Source organism: Camelus ferus, chromosome 9 (genome assembly GCF_009834535.1).
Source record: "Camelus ferus isolate YT-003-E chromosome 9, BCGSAC_Cfer_1.0, whole genome shotgun sequence".
In the NCBI taxonomy this organism is placed as follows: Eukaryota; Metazoa; Chordata; class Mammalia; order Artiodactyla; family Camelidae; genus Camelus; species Camelus ferus.
Window position 1 is genome coordinate 47,795,456 of NC_045704.1, and position 21,860 is coordinate 47,817,315.

General features: G+C 33.9%; 1 protein-coding gene across 4 annotated transcripts in view; it reads left to right on the top strand.

The window, feature by feature from the left end:
* AP1G1 (adaptor related protein complex 1 subunit gamma 1) overlaps positions 1–21,860 on the top strand; it is an 81,686-nt gene that overhangs the window by 30,003 nt on the left and 29,823 nt on the right. For all 4 annotated transcript variants that reach the window (XM_032486664.1, XM_006183698.3, XM_006183699.3 and 1 more), the window contains 4 exons: positions 3,792–3,995; positions 15,620–15,744; positions 19,717–19,858; positions 21,575–21,671. In XM_032486664.1, the coding sequence (XP_032342555.1) occupies positions 3,795–3,995; positions 15,620–15,744; positions 19,717–19,858; positions 21,575–21,671 (565 nt within the window). In that variant the 5' untranslated portion in view covers positions 3,792–3,794. The remainder of the gene's footprint in view (positions 1–3,791; positions 3,996–15,619; positions 15,745–19,716; positions 19,859–21,574; positions 21,672–21,860) is intronic.

A 21,860-nucleotide genomic window follows, 5' to 3' on the forward strand; every position in this document is an offset into this window, starting at 1 on the left:
GAGGGTGTACAATTCTGTGAATTTTATCATATGTACAAATTTATGTAATAACCACCACAATTAGCATAGAATTCTGTCATCTCAGAAAAACTTCATTCTTTCCCTTTTTAGTCCCCCCAGCCTTAACCTCTGGCAACCATTGTTCTGTTGTCCATCACTAGTTTTGTCTTCTTAAGAATTTCGTATAAATGGAATCATTCAATATGTAATCTTTTGAGACAGTTTTCTTTCACTGGGCATAATGCCTTAGAGCTCTCTGTGTTATGCCATGTAGCAATAGTTTGTTCCTTTTTTATTGCTACATAGTGTTCCATTTTATGGATTTACCACATTTTATCTCCAGCTTTTGGCAATTATGAACAGAACTGCTATTAACATTCATGTATGGGTTTTTGTGTGAACAAAAGTTTTCATTTTTCTACAATAAATTCCTGGATGTGGGGTTGATTGCCTGGTCATATGGTAAGTGTATGTTTTAAATTCATAAGAAACTGCCAAACTTTTCCAGAGTGGTAGTACCATTTTGTATCCCCACTAGCAGTGTATGAGTTCCAGTTGCTCTGCCTCCTGCCCAGCATTTGGTATTTTAGCCATTCTGTTGGGTGTGTAGCGGTATCTTATTATGGTTTTAATTTGCATTTCTAATACTGTATATACTTGAGCATCTTTTAAATGTGCCTATTTATTATCCTTATACCTTTTTGGTGAAGTATCCATTTTAGTCTTTTGCCTTTAAAAAAAAAATTGAGTTGGCCTGTTTTAACTTTTTTTTTAATTAACTTTTTTTTTTTAAATTGAAGTATAATCAGTTACAATATGTTAGTTTCTGGTGTATAACTGTTGTGTTTTGAGAGTTCCTTTTATTCTCTTTATACAAGTCCTTTTTTGATACATGGTTCGCAAATATCCCAGTCTGTAACTTGTTTTTTCATTTTCTTAATAGTGTTTTTCGTAGCATAAAAGTTTGTACTTTTTGTCCAGTTTTATCATTTTTTTCTTTTATGGGTTGTATCTTTGGTATAATGTCCAAGAACTCTTTGCCTAACCCCAGATCATGAAGGTTTTCTCCTACATCTTCTTCTAAAAGTTGTATAGTTGTATATTTTACACTTAGGTCTATGATACATTTTAAATTAATAAGGTGTGAGGTTCAGCTTTTTTTGGTATGAATGTCCAGTTGTGATGTGCACCCCGTTGTTCATAGTATTACCTAATTATCCTTTTAATGTTTATGGTGCTATCCTCTCTTTCATTCTTTCATTCTTAATGTTTGTAATTTGTGTTGTTTCTCTCATCGTCTGGCCAGAGGTTTATCAATTTTATCGGTCTTTTCAAAGAACCACCTTTTGGTTTCATTGACTTGATGTACCTTTTTTTGTTGTTCTTAATTGATTTGTATTTTTCATTATTTGCTTTTTTCTAGTTCTTTTTGGTTTATTTTTCTAATTTCTAAGTTTCCTAAGGTAGAAGCTTAGATTGTTAGATTGTTAGATTGTTGAGATGTCTGTTCTGTTCTAATACAAGCATTTAATGCTATACATTGTCTACTAAGCAGTGCTTTTGTGTATGTACCTCAAATTTTGATGTTTCTATGCTTTTGTTCAGTTTCAATATATTATTAATTTCCCTTGATATTTCCTTTTTCACCCATGGATTATTGGGAATGCATTATTTAATTTCCAAGTACATAGAAAGTTTTCCAGTTAGTTTTCTGTTACTGATTTCTAGTTTAATTCCATTGTAGTCAGGGACCATACTTTGTATGATTTCTATATATTTAAATTTGTTAACTTTTTTTGTTGTTGTTAACTTTTTTTAATGGCCCAGGACATGGTCTATCTTGGTGAATGTTCTGCAGTTGAGAAGAATGTGTATTCTGCTGTTGTTGGTTGGAGTGTTCTATAAATGTTGGTTAGATTCAGTTAGTTGATGATGACATTCAAGTCTTTTATATCTTTGCTGATACTCTGTAGTTTTGTCATTTACTTAGAGGGCAGGTTGAAGTCTCTAGCTTTAACTGGGGAGTTGTTTATTTTTCCTTTCGTATCTATAAATTTTTGCCTCATTTATTTTTTAGCACTATTGTCATGTATGTTTACAGTTAGGATTATTGTATTTTCTGGATGAATTCACTCTTTTATCAAGCAGTACAAAAGCAGGAAGTGATTTACTCCATTCTCTTAGGATCACAGCTCCTCTGGTCAGCGAGAAGAGTTCCTCTTCCCCAGTTTTTAGGTACCTGCTTGGCTGTTACTGCCATTGCTGTTCTTCTACAGCCACCACCATTGCAGCCACCTGTCTAGGGGCAAGGGTGGAGGGAAGGAAAAAACAAAACAAAAGAGAATTTCCTCCATTGTCCTTTATCTTCCTTTTACTGCTCCTTGGACCAGAAAGAGAGGCTTTTTCTTAGAACTTCTTTTCTGTACACAGTGAGCACTTGGTTTTGGTCTGCCCTTGGGTCTAGGCTGGGCAACACTGGAGGAAAATGATAACTTCTTTCCAGTTTGACCAAACTTCAAGTTCTGCTCTCTTTCTCCAATTTGCTCACTGTTATTTACTTTTCAGAGTCCTCAGGTAGCTGTGGCATGCATTTTGTCCAGAATTTATAGTTGCATTCAGAGGTTGAGAGAGGCAGGAGTCTCCATAGAGTGTGTTTACTCCCATCTTCATTGGAACCAGAACTTTTTGTTTAATTTTGATCTTGGAATGTATTCTGAAATACTCTAAACTCTTTCCTATGTAAATAAACTTTTTTTTTTCAATCCATGCCTATGTGGACAGAAAAAATGTTGCTTGCCGTTTCAGTAAACAAAGAATGTTGCTCGCCATCAAGCATATGCAACTGCATCAGTCTTGTGTCCTGAGGGGAATTCAAGATGGAGAAAAATAGGGTACTGGCCCTAGATAGTTAAGATGCATTTCAAAGGAATAATTTCAATGAGCCCAGACACTTGCATTTTTCCCATACATAGAAAAGTGCTGAAATCATTAACTTAAGATGTCTGGGTTTTCTCTGTGTATGTATATGTGTGTGTGTGTGTGTGTTTAAAAAGAGTAATCTTTTGATGTTTGCATGTTTTTACCCCCAGCAAAAATTTCTATACATCCTGGCTCCTCAGGAACCATCCTCAGAGCGCTAAGAGGCTATAATTCTCAGTAATGCCCTAAGTGAAACCTAATTCTCAACTTTTAAGTTGTGCAATTTTTTCAGTCAACAGTTTTATCTTCTGAGATTGGTTTATTATTTTTTTCCTCATCACGTTTTCAAAAAGTACCACCAGGTACTGAGATGATTATGTTTCTTGGGAAGTTGTTTAAATCTGATAGTTGGTCTTTTCTCCTGATCTCTCATTCTCTTGAGGAGCTTTGATTGTGATCATATTCAGTATTCATCTCATACTTTTTTGAGCTATGTTGAGTTTAACAACAGTTGAGCAGAAAATATCTTTTTTAAGGTTAGGCATAGGCTTTTCTTTAATTACTTTAAGGACTGACTAAAGATTTGGGTTGAGTTAGTTCCTGAAATATTTTGATATTAATGTTAGGCTTTACATCATTGGTGTATTCTGTGTCTATTTTGCTTTAGTTAATACCTAATATTTTAATTTATATTCTTTTCAGAAGTTTACTGAATTGAGGGGTTTGTATGTAATAGTTTTGCTGAAGCTTTGTATTACTGGGCTTAGCAAGTCCTGAATTCTTAAAAATCAGAAATGTTTGTGGGAAGTTGTATGAATGGTTTTGGTAGTAAAAAATATGAACATCTTTATTTAATGTTTTTCCATATCCAGAGGATGCCAGCCCCCATCAGATTGCGGGAGCTGATCCGGACCATCCGGACAGCCCGAACCCAAGCCGAAGAACGAGAAATGATCCAGAAAGAATGTGCTGCAATCCGGTCATCTTTTAGAGAAGAAGACAATACATACCGGTGTCGGAATGTGGCAAAATTACTATATATGCACATGCTGGGCTACCCTGCTCACTTTGGACAGGTAGGCTGGGCTGAGACCATATCTAGCAAGGGTACTCTTGTTTGAGTATCAGTAAGTCAAGGACTGTCAATCTTTTCCTGTCAGGGAGAACAGGACATTTTTGATACCCTTGTAGTCTGATTATTGTGGAACTGAGAGAGCAAGCTGCAGACCTGGGAAGGCATGATATTGCCATCAGTTTTCCTTTCCATTGGGAATCTCTCATTATGTGGGTTATAATACGTTTTGAAGGTGGCAGTAAGTTTAAAGATTGACCAGGATTAACCAGTTGTAGGTTGTGATTGTTCTGTCAGAGAGCCTGGACTATAATAAGTATATATTTAAGAAAAGTTTGCTAAATGTTTTCTTAATTATTTTCTTAGTGCATGATATTGTAAGGAAGAACACTCATGACGTGTTTTTAAGTAAAAGGAATTAGGTGGTTGCCAAGTAATGGCATTTAAGGATTTTGTCCTAATTACCTCATTCCTTGATAAGTAGAGCCACTGTGCAGGTCTGCCTCTTGATTCGCTCCATATCACATATTATTTGATGTAGCCAGTCTGGGCATGATATTCTCGCTGATAAGTGCTTCTTTTCATGTTTATACATGTTAAGGGAGATTAAGTCACAGAGAAGGGTATAGTGGGTTTTTTAATTCTTATTAATGCTATTAGATTTTATTTCACTTAAGAATTGTATGCTAAGTAGTCTTGTTAAGAAAAAGACTGCAAAATTAAAAGAAAGAATGTATGATACTAGGTACAAGGAGAAAAAATACCACCCATATTTACATTATTCAGAGATGTTAATGTTTTAATATATTTATCAGGAAAAATCGCCATCAGTTTATCTTCTATTCAGCTTAGTAATTTCAGTGGAAGAAAATTCCTCCACCTCTGAGTTGAAACAAAAAAGTAATGGGATTGAATCTTAGTAGGCTGACTTAAGTTACTTTTATGCTCTTTTTGTGGTTGGAAATGAGATCAGCCTCTCTAGAAATACATGATTGAGAGTATTAATTCCCCAAAGGAAAAATTGAGATGTTAATATCAGAGAAAAGAAAGACCAGATACTAGGCAGGCAAAAACATTAGCTGTCTCCTGTAAGTAAACATGCTGTATGCCTTTAGCATATCAAGAATTGATCCTGGTGGTTATCTGAATAGTGCGTGACATACTTAGTAAAAGCAAATAAATGTTCATGTAGTCTCTTGGTTGATTTTAAGCAGGCACAGTAGGTAAGATAGTCAAGTAGGGGGAAGACTCTTAATCCTTCCACGCAGTTATTACTCCTGTTAACATTGTGGAAACAGCAGATTTACATACTCCCAAGGGAGTTCTTTAAAAACAAGCTCTCCATTCATTCATTCATTCATTCTCCCTGCCGGCCCTCTCCCAGCCTGCTCCCCAGCCTTCTAAACTCTTGAATTTAAAATCATAGAATAGGTTTAAGACTTTGGTGATATTTCATTTTGTAAAAGAGCTTTCTTTCTCTATGTTTATTTCCAAGATTTACTTCTATAACATGTTTAAAGAAGATAGGCTTTCCAGGTCTGTCTAGGTGGCATTTTTGGGGTGTTTTGGAACTTAATTAGATAAAATGTTTAACTCTTAGGTGGAAAGTGTTACTACTAAAGGAAACTGTACTAAAATTTTGATATTAAAAAATAGCTTTTTCTGAGTGGGAATAGAAATCCTAATTTTAAGGCCCTTATTCTATTTCCTCTATTTGAATAAGTTATGGCCCTATCCATATCAGTAATTTGGTACCCTGCCCACTGGAATTTCCTTTATAAGGACCCACAAAAAGGTTTGTATCTGGATTCTCTCACCTGCATGTATGAATTGCAGTGCTATTTTCATTTAATTATGTGTAAAAACAGCCACCCTTTCATTGCATTCTATTTGTTAGACCTACACTGTTCATTTTGATAGCCAGTAGCTTTGTAGTCATTGGCCTTTGGAAATGTGGCTAGTTCAACTGAGGCGAATATTAAAGGAAAATAAATTTTGGTGGGGGGTTACTTTATGGGGTTATTGGAAAACTTTTGAATATGTTTTGAATAATATGGGTATGTGAATCTATTTTATCAACTGTAAATTTTATGAAATCTAAATACAGTTCAAATATTTCTGGTGGATATGTAGTATGTAAATTGAGATGTGCGGTAAGTGTAAAATACATACTGTATTTAGAAGCCTCAGTACAAAAGAAAGACGTAAAATAGCTGACTAATAATTTTTATGTTGATTATATGTTGAAATGATAATATTTTAGATATATTGGGTTAAATAAAATGTATTATTAAAACTAATTTCACCTGTTTCTTTTTATTTTTTGCTGCAGTATCTAGTATGATGCTGTCCAATAGAAATGTGAATCAGATGTTTAATTTAAAAATTTCTAGTAGCCAAATTTTAAAAGTCTTATTTAAATTTTACAATAAAACCAATAAGGTAGATAGTATCCTTATGGTATAGATGAGGGAACTGAAATTCAGAGTTTAAGTAACTTGTTTAAATTCGCTCAGCTAGTAAATACTCGGGAGGGGATTACAATTCAATCTTGTATAACTCTGAAACCTATTCGTTCTTTGGGTTTAGTTTAAATCTGTAAATAGCTATTTGCATTAAGTTAAGTTAATTAATTAATTGTTCAATTATTTTAGCTCTGCCTTGTTGTTACAAAGGAGTTGAGATGGCATAAGCTACCAGCATCTATTTAAAGAGAAAAAGAATAGTAGACAGTAAGAGGTAAGAGAAGGAAGAATTCAGAACATAAAGTCAGTATAGTTGCTGTTGATGAGGCAGCTCAAGCAAGAAAAATAAAAACATTGTTATGTGGTTGTTATTACTAGAATTTAAGAGCACAGCTGCAGGAACCAGACCGCCTGGATGTGAATTCTGGCCTTGTTAACTTTACTATCTGTATGTTTTTGAGCAAGATCTTTAATCTTTCTTGTCTCCGTTTCCTTGGCTGTAAAATGGGGATGATCCTAATACTTTATAGGGTCATTCTGAAGATTAATTAAATTAAAAGTGTTAAATGATTATGTTTTGTACAGAAAGAACTGTCAGACATTACCGATTTTACCATTTCCTCAGGGACAGCAAACAAAAATTTTTTAAAAAGCATTGAACTCTAAAAGAGATCTCCTTTCATGGGTCTTTTGTTTAGGAGTCTCTTAGTAATGGAAGAGACAGTATCCTCAACATTTTTACAACAAAAGCAGTGATAGATTTCCTATAGAGTTTGTAACCTTTCAAGTGTCTGGTTTAAACACAACCCAGAAATAAAGTTGAGAATCTGAAGAAGTGGGTAGATTGCAAGGGTAGAAAATGGTGGCTCAGGGACCATATTCTTCCACAGATGTGTTTTGTTTGCCTTGCACCGTGCTTAAAATGGTTTTGATTTTGCTGCCAATGTATAAAAATTAAAGAACTTCTCATAGAAATCTGGATTTTTAGTTTCCCTTAGAAAGTCAGGATTTGGCAACACTGGAGCCACATTTTCACATCGCAGTAGTAGCCTGGGGATCTTCTCCAGGCTGGGCATGTGTTCTCTGTTTCTTCTCATTTCCAGCTTGGCCTGCTGTACCCAACTACCTGTCTACAGTAGTCTTCCCCTCCATCAATATAGCAGTCTACTTCCTTCGGTTCTCTGAAGTTTTACAGTGTTCTCCATAAGGTCTTACACATCCTTGGTGAAATTTATGCATAGATTCATTGGAGCTCTTGTTCCTGTTGTAAATAGCATTCTTTAAAAATTTCTATAAGTATGTTGTAGGTATAAAGAAATATAATTGACTTTTGTCTATTTATCTGCCTAACAGCATTTCTGATCTTGGTTCTATGAGTCCCTGTAAGCTCTATTATTTCCATATAGTCAATACTATACTACTAATATATACTAATAGTACTGCAATAATGGCAGTTCCCTTCCTTTTCCATCCTTAAACGCTTTCTTATTTCCTTACTATACTGTGCATATAGTACAATATTGTAAAGAAGTGGTGATAGTAAGCACCCTGGTCTTGAGTACCCTTAAGCTCAGATTGTGGTCTCCAAATACCGTTTCACTCTAAAAGGGTCAGGTCCTTTGGAAAGATGGCTGATCCCAAATTGGGGGGCAGGAAATGTACAAAATAAGTTTGGGCTGTTGTACTGTGTCAAATCTATAAGGACTACAGAGGTCCTATTAAAAGGATTCGGTAGCCACCAGAAGAGGCTGTCATGCCTCAAGATGAGAAAGTTGGAGATTAAATAAAAGAAGAGTAATTGTAATTGTAATTGTAATTGAAACGTACCGAGTAAGTTTATATCGGTGAGTTCATCATAAAATTTTTTAAACTTCATTGGTCATCTTTGAAGGATACTAGGGGACTGACTCATTAATTTGAAAACTGGCAAATAAAAGGAAAGAAACAAACATTTATCCTGCCTTTCCTTACTAGTAGTTCCTTCTAAAGAAATTATTGCCAAGTTCCTCGTGAAGGAACTATTGATAATCCAGTGCTACGTATAAAGAACTTGCTCCTTAGAGGAGTAGTTCAGCTAACAAATGAACAATGGAGGAAATAGAGTATTGCCATTTTGCAACCCCAGATGATCATCAATGCTGCTGATGTCACAAGAGAGACGACCACCAGAAATAATTACATGTCTCCTGATGAAAGTTCATACCACCATCTATGAAGTGTATTTGCTAAATCAAAAGAAAATAGAAAGTGATAAATCTGAATCTGATCAAGCCTCCTTGTCTGTTTAAAAAAAGAGACACGGATAATTGTTCACTGCAGTATTATTTCTAATAGAAAAATATTGGAGAGAATCTGTCCACAAAAAGAGTAGGTAAGTTGTAGTATATTCATATGTGGGATTCTATATAGCAATGAATATGACTTAATTAGAGCTTCTTGTCTGGATGTAATACTCAAATGATGTTATGTGAAAAGAACAGGAACACAATATGATAACTTTATGTATAAAGTTTAAACTGTTGTCTCTACATGTGTAGTTAAGGACCTAAAACATGGCAATGATGAATAGGAATTTTGAGTTTGGGTTATTCCTAGGATGGAGAGAGGGAAATGGGATTGAGGCAGAGTATGCAGAAGGATTCAATTGAATTAGTAATATTAAAAAATTTTAATAAAATAAACAGGGCAAAATGTTACCATTTGGTAAAGCTTGTTCATGGGTCAAATGAGTGTTTCGTGATTTTTGTGTATTTTTGAGTGAAATATTTCATAATAAATTTCCTCAAGAGGAAAAAAAAATGGGGTGCAATAGGAATGTTAATCTTTTTTCCCTCTGCCAAAGAATGAAAAACAGGTTCTTGTCTATATAGATTTTATGTTGCCGGGCTACATAGTAGTAAAGCAATTACAATCTTCCTCTTCAAAAATGTGTATGTGTATAAACTAGAAAGTTATTTCTGAATATTAAAATGAAACAAAAGTAACTTTTTTGGTGGAGAGTCAGGGGAGGTACTGGAAATTGAACTCAGGACCTCCTGCATACTAAGCACCCACTCTACCACTGATCCACATACCCCATGCCCTGCCAAAAGTAACTTTTTAAAAGACCTAACCAATCAGTTGCAGATCCATTAATGTTTATAATATTTTCATTGCATCTTTTCATCAGGGTGATTGTTCACATCATAAAGCTCAAATGTTAAATTTAAAAGAAGTAAATGTATATGTGCATTTGACCTTTTTGGGAAATTCTAAAAGCTAGCAAAATGGGTACAGCTTTTTTCGAAAGGGTAACCAAATTAAATGCTGATAAAAGGCAATGTTTGGGTGGGGGGGAAGGCAGTGCTTGTACTTGCTTTGGAAAAATATAACAAGGCCAGAAACTTGGTAAAGTTTTCTTTTTAAAAAATTCTTTGAAATTGAAACTGAAACAGTAAGAGTCATCTAGAAAAAATATGTAAAAATTTAAATTGTCAGGCATTCCCTCAAATCTACTTCATCAGAATATCCTGGAGGTGACTTATACTTTCTAGAACTCTCCGAGGTGATTTTGGTTAGGTTAGGGAATCGCTTTTTAAGGCACTGTATTTGTTCTAAAAGGGGCTGATAATTTTAGTCCCTGAGGCTTGTTGCTTATGTCTGTCTAGAATGCTTCTGTTGTGAAAAATTCTAAGGCTGCTTCAGGGATCAGCTGGAGAGAATTAGTGACTATTGCCTCGTAGGTAGGGAGTGTAGGACAGCTGTTAGAGCTCTGTCTCCCATGATGTGGCTCAGTTACCTTAGTGATGAGGAAACTAGGCCCAAGTTGTTGAAATGCCAACTTGCTTTGTTCTCTTAGCTAGAACCGTGATTAGAGAGGTATAGCTTCTAACTGATTGGTTTCTTTCTATTCCACTATGTGTTACATGAAGAGGTAGGAACCTCTCTCTGATGTTCTGTTGCTGTTTCTAACCTGAATTCGGTGCCCTTCCTAATTTGTTTTCACAGTAGCTTGTGTATAACTGTCACAGTATATATATCATACTTTATGATAAATACCCAAATGTTGTTTTTCTTTTATGTCCCCTTCTATCTATCAGTGAGAATGACGAACACATCACGTTGTTACACAGTAGTAGCTTGCTAAATTAAAGCAAAACCACACTGTCTCAAATCACTTGGAAAGTAAATATAAAAAAATCAGTGAGTAGCAAAGAGTTACCACAGTCTGCTCTTTGGGATGATAGTTGAGGGGACAGGGAGAAGGTTGCTGTGGATAAGCAAGTATATTAAGAGTGTTGCTAAGGGAAAAATTGATAGTAGGTGAAGAATACAAAATAACTGTTAGCAGAAAAAGGCATAGCCATCAGGGGGATTAGAAATAAAGAAGGAATGTATTTCTTAACAAACTCCTGCAGCATCACAGGTACGTAGAATAGCACAGTAAATGTGTATTCTGAATTTAAGTTATCTTAAAAAGACTGTTTCCATTTACTGAGTTATATTTCATAAGATTCTAGTCTTAAAATTTTCAGAGTCTTTTTCATGAAATGATTCCAAGACTCAAATGCTGTTTTGTTGTTTTTTTGGTGTATATGTTGTTCAGTTTGAAGGGGGAACAAATGATTTCAGTTTTTTCCATTTTAATAATATTATTGTATTAACTTTTCTAACCTCAATTTAGGTATAAATTCCCTTTATTCTGCAGTTTTTCCCCTCCTAGCTCAGTATTATTTATCTTTGAGATAAATAACAGTTCACTGATGCAAAATTTAATAGATTAAAAAAAACTCTTCTTCAAATCACGTAGTTTCCCTCCTTATAAGCAGCTTATGGTGTCCATTTCTTGGCTGTCCTTCCAGAGGCATTTTATACATCTTCAGGCAATGTGTATATATATATATATATATATATATTTCTCGCCACTTCCCAAAATATATTACAACATACTGTTTGCACTGTCCAGTTATTAATCTGTCTTGAAGATTAGCCCATACCAGTATATAAAGAGCTTCCTCATTGTTCTTTTTTCCAGCTTTATTGATATGCTCATGGTAGTGTATCCAGGGTAGTATTCCATTATATGTATGAATCATAATTTATTAAACTGATGTTTTATTAATGGAATCTTACTGTTTAAAGTAATACTACAATTGAATGTTATCCATTATTTTGCGTGTGAATATAAATTCAGTGTAAATTCCTAAAAGTGGTTTTGTTGAGTCAAAGGGTATGTGTATTTGTAATTTAGGTAGATCAAATCTTTCTCACTACATCTTGTGCTAGTTTATACTCCCATTACTGATGTCCCCCCACCGTTATAACACTTTATCTTTGCTAACATAATAGGTTAAAAAGTGTATCAGTATGGTTTTGATTTGCATTTCTTTTTCTTTTTTAATAACTTCATTGAGGCATATTTTGCATATCGTATAATCCACCCTTTTCAGGTGTATGGTTCAATGATTTTTTTAAAATAAATTTACCTAGTTGGGTTTGCATTTGTTTTATGAGGAAATTGAACTTCATTTCATGTTTGAATTATTTTTGTTTTCTTTGAACTGTCTATTCATATTCTTTGTCCATTTTTACATTGGTTGTTGGTCTTTTTAAAAATCAATTTGTAGAATCCTGTTGTATAGGATTTCATATCTGTGAAATGAGTTGCAGATATTTTTCCCAAATTTGGCCTGCAGAGTTTGGGGAAAAAGCAAAAGTTTTCTGTTACTTGATAGTGGACTGTTCATGGTGGATTTAAAACTAAGTTTGTGGGTTAGCAAGTTTTCAAGTAGTTTAAGTGAGGAGTAGTACTGAGATGAATTTGAGGTTGTTATCTAAGGAGTGAATACATTTAATTGGTTCCATGTTTCTCTTCTGTAACTCATGTAAGTGTTGAGTTGTGTTTTTAGCGATTGCTGCTCAAAAATGGTTGCCTGCTCCTCACATTTACGCACACCCCATTGTACTTCCCTCCGATCATCTTTTTAAACATTTGAAAACTTTGATAAAACTCTGAATGATGACACGTGGTACATTCTGAGCACTATTGCTGGCCACTGCTACGTAAGTGTAACTAACGTTTGATCAGAGTTAGTTAATCCTTCACTGGAGGATATATTTCAGATGCATTTCCAGTCATACAGTCTTGTATTTCCCCTCAAATTTGTTGCCCTCAAAAAAAAAATGCTCAGCCTAGAAACAAAACCACTGTACTTTGGGAAATATTAAAAAAGAATTAATTTAGTATCTGTCTCTTTACTTTTAGCTTTTCTTTTTGCTATTTAGTTTTTAGGTAAGTTTTAACAACTGTTGCAAAAAAACAACAAATTATACTCACCAATAACTGATAACTTTAATGTGACTATCTTAAAACTTGACCTCTAAAAATATGAAGTAATAGTAATGCCTAAGAGTATGTCCTTGTCACTAGTTCATCTTACTAAAAAAATTTTGGGTAGTTTATCTGTGTAATGCTTGGTGTTTGCTAGGAGCATGATTCAATAAGGATGATAAAATTTCAGTGATACCTGATTCTTAGAACATTGTCTTTCACTGCTAAAATATTTATTTATAGAATGATTAAATAGGAATACTAGAAGATCTTTCTAATAACATTTTAACTCCTGATTTTCTCATTCACCTCAGCTGTACTTTTTCTGCTGACATTGCAAGAATGACTATAATCATCTTGTATTTCAGAAAATTTTTTTTTGAAATTTAAATTAAATGTGTAGAAGGAAGGGAAAGATTGTTACATAATCTTTGTCGATCTGAGAGGCATTTTAGTTTTCCTCTGGATCCTGGTTATTCTCCCTTGGATGCTTCTTTGACTTTCTCATGATAGAATAGTCATCTCACAACCTTTAGGTATTGTAGGTACATTGAGAGAGCAATTTTTAAATAGCTCGAAACAATTTTATTTGTAAACTCTTTTACCTTCCTCAATTTGACTTTCAAACTCATAGGCAAATTTATATGGGAAGTAGTCTCACATGATCTTGCATTCCTGTGTACACTGGTCTGTGTTTGAGCCCCTTTCCTTGGAATGCAGTGATTCTAAATGGGAGCATAGTTTGAAAAACTCTTGAGGAGTCCAACATGTGTACACCCTTTGAAATCCACTGCCCTGGAGGGACTATTTGGCCTCTTCCATGTTAGTCAAGATGTAGTGATAAAGTATATTAAAGTGATTGTGATGTTCAAGAAAGGCTAAGTAGAGACACAAACTGTTTAACTACAAGGACTTTATTTTTTATTGAAGTACAGTTGATTTACAATGTGTGTTAGTTTCTGGTGTACAACATATTAATTCAGTTACACATATATATACTTGTTCATATTCTTTTTTTTTTGTTACAGGTTATTTCAAGCTATTGAATATAGTTCCCTGTGCTATATATACAGTAGGACCTTGTTGTTTATCTATTTTATGTATAGTAGTTTGTATCTGCTAATTCTCAACTCCTATTTTATCCCCACCCGCTTTCCCTTGGTAACCATAAGTTTGTTTTCTATGTCTGTGAGTCTGTTTCTGTTTTGTAAATAAGTTCATTTGTGTCATTTTTTTTTTAGATTCCACATATAAGTGATATCATATATTTGTCTTTCTCAGTCTGACTTATGTCACTTAGTATAATAATCTCTAGGTCTATACATGTTGCTACAGATGGCATTATTTCATTCTTTTTTATGGCTGAGTCATATTCCATTGTATAATACCACTTCTTTATCCAGTCATCTGTTGATGGACTTTTAGGTTGCTGCCATATCTTGGCTGTTGTAAATAGTGCTGCTATGAACATCAGGGTGCGTGTATTTTTTCAAATTAGAGTGTTCACTGGATATATGCCCAGGAGTGGGACTGCTGGATCGTACGGTAACTCTGTTTTTAGTATTTAAGGAATCTCCATACTATTTTCCATAGTGGCTGCACCAAATTACATTCCTACCAACTGTGTGAGAGGGTTCCTTTTTTTCCACACCCTCTCCAGCATTTATTGTTCGTGGACTTTTTAAAGATGGCCATTCTGACCAGTGTGAGGTGATACTTCGTTGTAGTTTTGATTTGCGTTTCTTCAGTGATTAGCAATATTGAACATCATTTCATGTGCCTGTTGGCCATCTGTATGTCTTCATTGGAGAAATGTCTGTTTAGGTCTTCTGCCCATTTTTGATTGGGTTGTTTGGTTTTTTTGTTACTGAGTTGTATGAGCTGTTTGTATATTCTAGAAATTAAGCCTTTGTCAGTTGTATTGTTTGCAAATATTTTCTTCCATTCTGTAGGTTGTCTTTTTGTTTTGTTTATGGTTTCCTTTGCTGTGCAAAAGCTTTTAAGTTTAATTCGGTCCTATTTATTTATTTTTGCTTTTATTTCTATTGCCTTGCATACCTGCATCTTCTTAAATCAGTCATCTGTTGATGGGCACTTGGGTTGTTTCCATGTCTTGGCTATTGTTAAAAAAAACCCAAAAAACTGCAGGGACTCTTAAGCTTTGAGGATTGTGTAAAGAAGAATTATGTAAAGAAGAAATCATATAAAACACTTTAGTTTAATTTCACTACCGAGTTTTCCTCTGGCTTTTTTCGTTTGTTTATTTCCTTCTGTATTTGATTCCTAAAACCTCATTGTACACTTCCTCATTGTACTTGGTTCAAGCCCTAAATGTAGCACTTTCCACATTCTGTTGATGTTGGTTATTGTCTGTCTTCTCTTCAATTGTACATTCCTGATGTTTAGGACTGTGTTTGGCACTTTGGTATATTTTCAGTTATTGAGTTTTTGATATTCAAAATAGGAACTAGACCTTAAATATACACATAACCTCTGTGCTCATTTAACATAACCTGGGAGGTAATTTAGGAATAGAGTTTATTAATATCTTATTCTAATACTTTAGTAGTTTATGTTTATATGAATCTGTATATCTAACATAAACATCACAGAATACTTGGGTGGCAAATACCATAGGACTGTTGACAAGATGATCTATTCCAGAACTTGATTACTACTATCAAGATAGCAAAAGATTTTAAAATCTTTGCCTTTTATTTAGGTGGTTTGATGATACAGGTTTTATCTATTTACTTTAGTTATCCATTGACTGTGGGTTAAAAACATTGCTTTCCTGATTGTGGTAGCAGATTTTTAATTTCTTTTTTCTTTTCCTTTTAAAAAAATTTATAGTTGGAGTGCCTCAAGCTTATTGCCTCTCAAAAATTCACAGACAAACGCATTGGGTATTTAGGGGCAATGCTGCTGTTAGATGAAAGACAAGATGTCCATCTTCTCATGACCAACTGTATCAAGAAGTAAGTCTTACCTTTCTTTCTTCTAATAACTAGTTTGTACCTTTAGATCTTTTTTATAATATGACATCAAAAGCTTTTATTTGTTGATTTTTGTATTTGCTGTCTAGAATATATTTGAATTACTTTTGATTCTGTAGCTTATATGTAAAGAGGCTAAGCACAGGATTAAAACTTTGGTAGGGGTTAGTTTAACTAAATGAAGATATTGCTGTACATCTTGAGTCATAGGAACAATTTAGCAATGAAATAAGTATTTGAGTTTTCATATTATGGAAAAAGCATTGGTAAATCTGAGTTTCCTTATATGTTTTTTGAATACCATGAATAGTGAAACATTGTATTTGTTAAGTAATTACCAGTGTATATTCTGAACAAATCCATTTAAAGGTGAAAAGGAGAGGTCTTGTTTGTCAACAGTCTAATCCCTGATTTCAGCTGTGTGGAATTATATTTAGCCCTGTGAATTTTTGTAAGTCCTTTTTTCTCTAACAGGTGCTTCACTGATCTACTAGTCCAGTTTTGCATTTAACTTAGAAACTGAGGAATACTTGCTGTTCGGGAGGAATTAGAGGACCTACAAGTAGGGCATTAACAGTTCTTCTCAGCATCCCTCTTATAATGAATTTCTGTTAGAAAGTTATGGAAGTTCTGATGGCCTTATTGGTTAAAGGTACTTTTTGATTTGTTTTGATTTGGTTTTGGTTTGTCAGTTTAATTTCCTTTTTTAGATTTCTTTTTCACTTATAGTATTTCTGTATTTGACAGAAAGAAGCAGTAGGGAGATATAGGTGATTAGATTTGTAGACATTAAACTGATATTTTGCTGTGGTTAAATAGTGTTCTTATTGGAAATTTCCTGATGGATAATGAAAAATTCCAAAATGAGAATTATGATTTGGTTGTAACTATAGAGAGTACCATGTAATACATTGAGTCTCTGACTTAATTTGGGAGAATCTTGGTTTCTTTGGCCTTGAAATAAATGTTGATAATGAAAATACTGTTTATTGATTTATTCAACAAATATTTATTGTATGCATATTCTATGTCAGGAGCTGTTGGAAGCTCTGGGGATGGAGAATGAACAAAAATGGACAGAAATCCTTGGTGTCATGGAGGTTACATTCTAGATGTTTAGCGTGGTTTTGTACATTTACTCTGGACAGGCCTCTGAGAGTTTGACTTATGTTCTTGTATGCTCTGCTGCCCTTATTACTCAAGCCTTCAGTCACATGCTGATAATTTGGCAGTTCTGCCTAACAGCAAGTTCATACTAGAGAGTTAATACCAAACTCAAGCATAGGTTTGTAACTTGATAAAAATTGAAAAATGAGGTATGTAGGCAAAGAAGAAATATTTGTGTTTAATTTTAATGAGATCCAATCAAGCCCTAAGTGAATTTAGGAGAGAACTACTAATAGTTGGGAATTGATCTGGCACTTCAGTATAAGCTCCATTAAAGGACTTCGGATCATTCGGGTTTTTTTGTTTGTTTGTTTTCAGTTTTGTTTTTTTTTTAAATCTGTTAATGAATGGAATTTTTTGTTTATTCGTGGTTTTTTAAAATTTTGTTTGTGTTATAGGGTATTATAGTGTACCAGCAGTTTTTATGTTTAATAACAAATGTTTATCTTGTTGTTCATTGGCCTAGAAGAACCCTAAGATTTTATATCTTGGAATTAAATCTTTAAAAATTGTATATGATATTTTAAGAGCTTACATTATGCAAATATTCTTAATCATTGAAAAATGAATGAAAAGCCAACTAAATATTCTTAGGAAGTAGGACCCTAACTGGTAAAGCCATAGTTAAGTTTTGTTTTACCAGTAATTCTTGTCTTAAATATGCACATTGGTGGAAAGTAGCAAACCCGACTGATTTACACTTTACCTTCTGTTCCTTTCTTTGTTTTATAGGGAAGACTAAAACCATTTATTCAATTGAAATTACCATTAACGAACCTTTTACATGTTAACATAAATAAAATTTTTAATGAAAAATGTACTGTTTTCCAGAACAAAAAACAAAACAAAACAATTCAGTGAGAAGAATGGCATTATTTTACATCAAAAAAAACTCTTTAATGTCTAGCTCAATGGAAGACATTAAGACATATTTGCTTCTGCATTCAGCTTCTTATATTATGTTTTTATTGAAGTCTGTGAAGAAAGTCTAGCCTTTCACAGATAATGTAGTTAGAAAAAGTAAGAAGACTTTAACAGCCTTTCAGATAATTACGGGCAGTCTTCTGTGTACTATACCAAAACGCCACAGGTGGTAGTTTCTTAAGGGTTAATTATAACATGGTGTCAGAAACCGTATCAGTGAAATTTGGTACTTTGTTACATTAAAACCGATTAGTCTGTCTTACTCTTTGAATGGATCTTTTACCCTTGCATGTTTTTTAAACATCTTGCCTAAGGTTCATGATGGCAATGCAAATATTCCAAAATTCTAATTTTCACTTCAAAGCTTGGATTTTATCATTGGCAACACGTATTGCCACTTGTTGCTCTTGAAGTGATAGGCTTACTTGGCTCTTCTTCCAGAAAATGTCTGTCAAAAACCCGTATCTTAATAATTATCTTGTCTGTCAGTTATTTTTCAAATAAAAATGATGTTTATTTTAAAAGCAGCTAGTTCATAGTTTAGCTTGCAAATAAAACAAATACACAAGTGCTTTTCTCTGAGATTGCCACTTCAGTATGCATCAGAAGTACTTTATGCATACTTTCCATTTCATCACACAATATTAAAAAATATGCCCTCAAGAGTCAAGATATGATAAAACTAATCATTTTACTGCTTTGTCATGGACAGTATTAAATGAAATTCCCTTCCACCCTCCCTCACTTCCTTCTTTCACTTTAAGTGTGTGGCAGTGAATTCAGTGACTCCTAGTACAATTTGGTGCCACTGCCCTGATTTGTGCTAATGTGCTAGTGTGGGTTTTCTCCATCACTGCCTTTGTACCATCAGTGCAAATAGTGATAAAGCTGACAAACAATGAGTTAGTACTGTGAAAATAGTTTCTATCTCATGGACTCCCTAATACAATGTTGGGAACTTCCAGAGATTCATTAAGCACAGTTTGAGAACCACTGAACTAAAGCAGTCTAAAATGCTCTTAAAACTTGTAGAAGTAACATAACTCAAATAATAATTCAGCTTCTGAATAGTAAGAGTTGATTATAATATACAGATGAATTTACTGGTTCAAGCTTTTAATATTTCAGCTTTTCTGAAAGTGTACTTTCTGGCTGGTTTAGAAATAATTTTGTGAGTAATCAGTGTCTGTTAGAAATAAGTTTTGTATATCTGTATCCCTAGATAATAAGCCTCACTGTAAACATTTAGCTTAGTTTGTTAAAGCTAGTTTAATTAGCTATTTTTTAGTTACTGTTTTTCTTCTTTTGAATAAATAAAAACGTAAGTTAATATAACATCAAAGTTAATACTATACCGTAAGATCAAAGATTTTTGAGTGTTTCTGTTAAGATGTTTAAGTCATCTTAAATGCTCTAGCAGTAGAGCTTGTATTTTCTGATTTTTTTTTAAGGTTTTGATTAATGTCTTTTTGTGTGTGGTTAGTAGTAGTGCATATTATAGGTCTTTTAAAGGGACAGTTGTGCTTCATATTTCTATCATTGCTAGTTTTTACTTTCAGTGGTTTACTGAGTTTTCTAAAGAGAGTTGTCTTTTGACATCCAACCAATAGCATGCTGTCCAGTTTCTGTTGCTTTGGTATTTGGAAACATTGAGTTGCAAGCATGTAGGATAGACTGTCAGTCAGTTTATTGTATTATAATTTGTAATAAAGTGAGAATAAACACTTTTTCAAAACTAATCCTGTTATTCTCCTTATTGAAGTGACCATGAATCATTCAGAGCTACCTCATTAGATTGTGAAGCTTCTTTATGGGAGCACCAGGCAGGGCATTTTCATGTCTACCTTCTTTTTTCTTTTGTAGTGATCTAAATCATAGCACGCAATATGTACAGGGGCTAGCACTGTGTACCCTCGGCTGCATGGGCTCCTCAGAGATGTGCAGAGATCTTGCAGGAGAGGTAGAGAAACTCCTAAAAACCTCCAACTCTTACTTAAGAAAAAAGGTAACTTTCAGTGAAATCAGATGTCTGCGATTGAATTAGGGACTTTATGGAGATGAGAAGGCAAATTGTTCATTTTTGAAATCTCTAATGATAATGTAACTTATCTTTCTCTGTGCAGTAAATGTATGTTAAATGATTATATATGAACCAACTGTTTATAAATCAAAATCTCTTTTTTTGGTGAGGGGAGGTGTGATTAGGTTTATTTATTTAACAGAGGTACTGGGGATTGAACCCAGGACCTCGTGCATGCTAAGCATGCACTCTACCACTGAGCTATACCCTCCTGCCAAAATCTGTTTTTATACTAATTTTGGAGGTGATTTTTTAAATTGCTGTTTAACTCTCCAATTTATAAGTAATTGTGAACACTTTAATTCTCTTAATTTCTCATTTTTCAAGGAAATGATTTATAAACAAATGTTACTGGGTCCTAGATGGCATACCTAATTACTTCCTAAATTACCTGATTCTAAACAATATTGAACAAAGTGATAATGAACAGATCTTTCCGAATTTTTTTTTAGTGCCCATGTCTTTGTATTAGTGCCTTTGGATCTTGGAAGTGCAGTTCCATTGGGACCTAGATAATTATTAGGGAATGATTTAGAACATACTTTCTAAAATTGGTGTATCTAAATGGAATAGTAATGGAAGACAGTGATCTTATTCTCTTATCTGCTTTTATGTGTTGATATAAACATTTTGTTATTTTATTGTGCTTGATTCCTAAAACCTTCATAAACAAAGGGTATAAAATTTAGAACTCTAAGAAGTGAATACATAATATCGTCCAGTTGGCATTTATTGTGCCTCTGTATTAATGGTGTGAAACAGGGCTGTTGAAAGGGCTAGGCTGTTTTCTAGGATCACACACTGTTAGTGATAGCTACAGGCTGAAGCCAGTTCTTTCTTTTAAAGAATGTGTGGGCTGCTCTTGTTCAGAAAGTAATTATTTCATTAAATAAAATAACCCTGCAGATTAGGGGGAAAAACTGTTTTCCCCAACTGTAGCATGAGAAGAATTAGCTAAAATCTTTTCTTGTTAATGTATCTAAACTTTCATGATATTCCTCCAACAAATAGTAGTTATGGTTCCTTCGGGCGGGTAACCTAAATCAGTCTTTGAATGTCCCTTTCTTTTCTGTGAACAAGCTAAGACCATCTTTTCTTCATTAGAGACTAGCTAAATAAGTAAGATACTAGCTAAGTATCTTTCAGGTGATTTTCTTAATGTCAGTGAGTGAAGTGGGGAAAGTATGGTATTATTAAAAGTAACAGCAGATTTAAAGCATCTGCAGTATATATCTTTCAATTGCGTAATTTTTCTGTAAAACCTTTTGGACTTCTTATTCAGAAGAATGATTATCACAGACGAAAATTTTTTACTTAGCAAAACTCCACATAAGTTATGTTTAACATATTTGATAAATTCATATTAACCATGGCCTAGTCTAGAAAGTTTTTGTCCACTTATTTGGCAGTATATGACCGAAGAGACAGGTGAACTAGAAGTTCTCATTAATGCAATACAATAAATTGGAAAGCCCTAACCAGTTAATAAATAATAAATCTGGTAATAATAAATAATAAATCTGATGTCTGACTCCTTTCTTTTTTCATGTAGATGAACTAGTTGATAAAATTTTGTTGTTTTTAAGATTGGTTGCCCTCACTTAATTGAAATAAATCTTGTCTTTTTTATGTTTTTTATAGGCAGCACTGTGTGCTGTTCATGTCATCAGGAAGGTTCCTGAACTTATGGAGATGTTTTTACCAGCAACAAAAAATTTATTGAATGAAAAGAACCATGGTAATGTGATTTGGATGCACCCATGAAGTACTGAGGTAGAAGGGAGGAGAGAAAAGGCTTCAGGCAGTGTTGGCCTTCTGTCTCATGAAGCGGACTTGCCTTTTTACTGTGCTTGGGACTTTTTCCAGGAAGGGCCAATGGGTTGAATCTCTCATCTACTCTAATATCCTACTTTTATAATTAGAGATT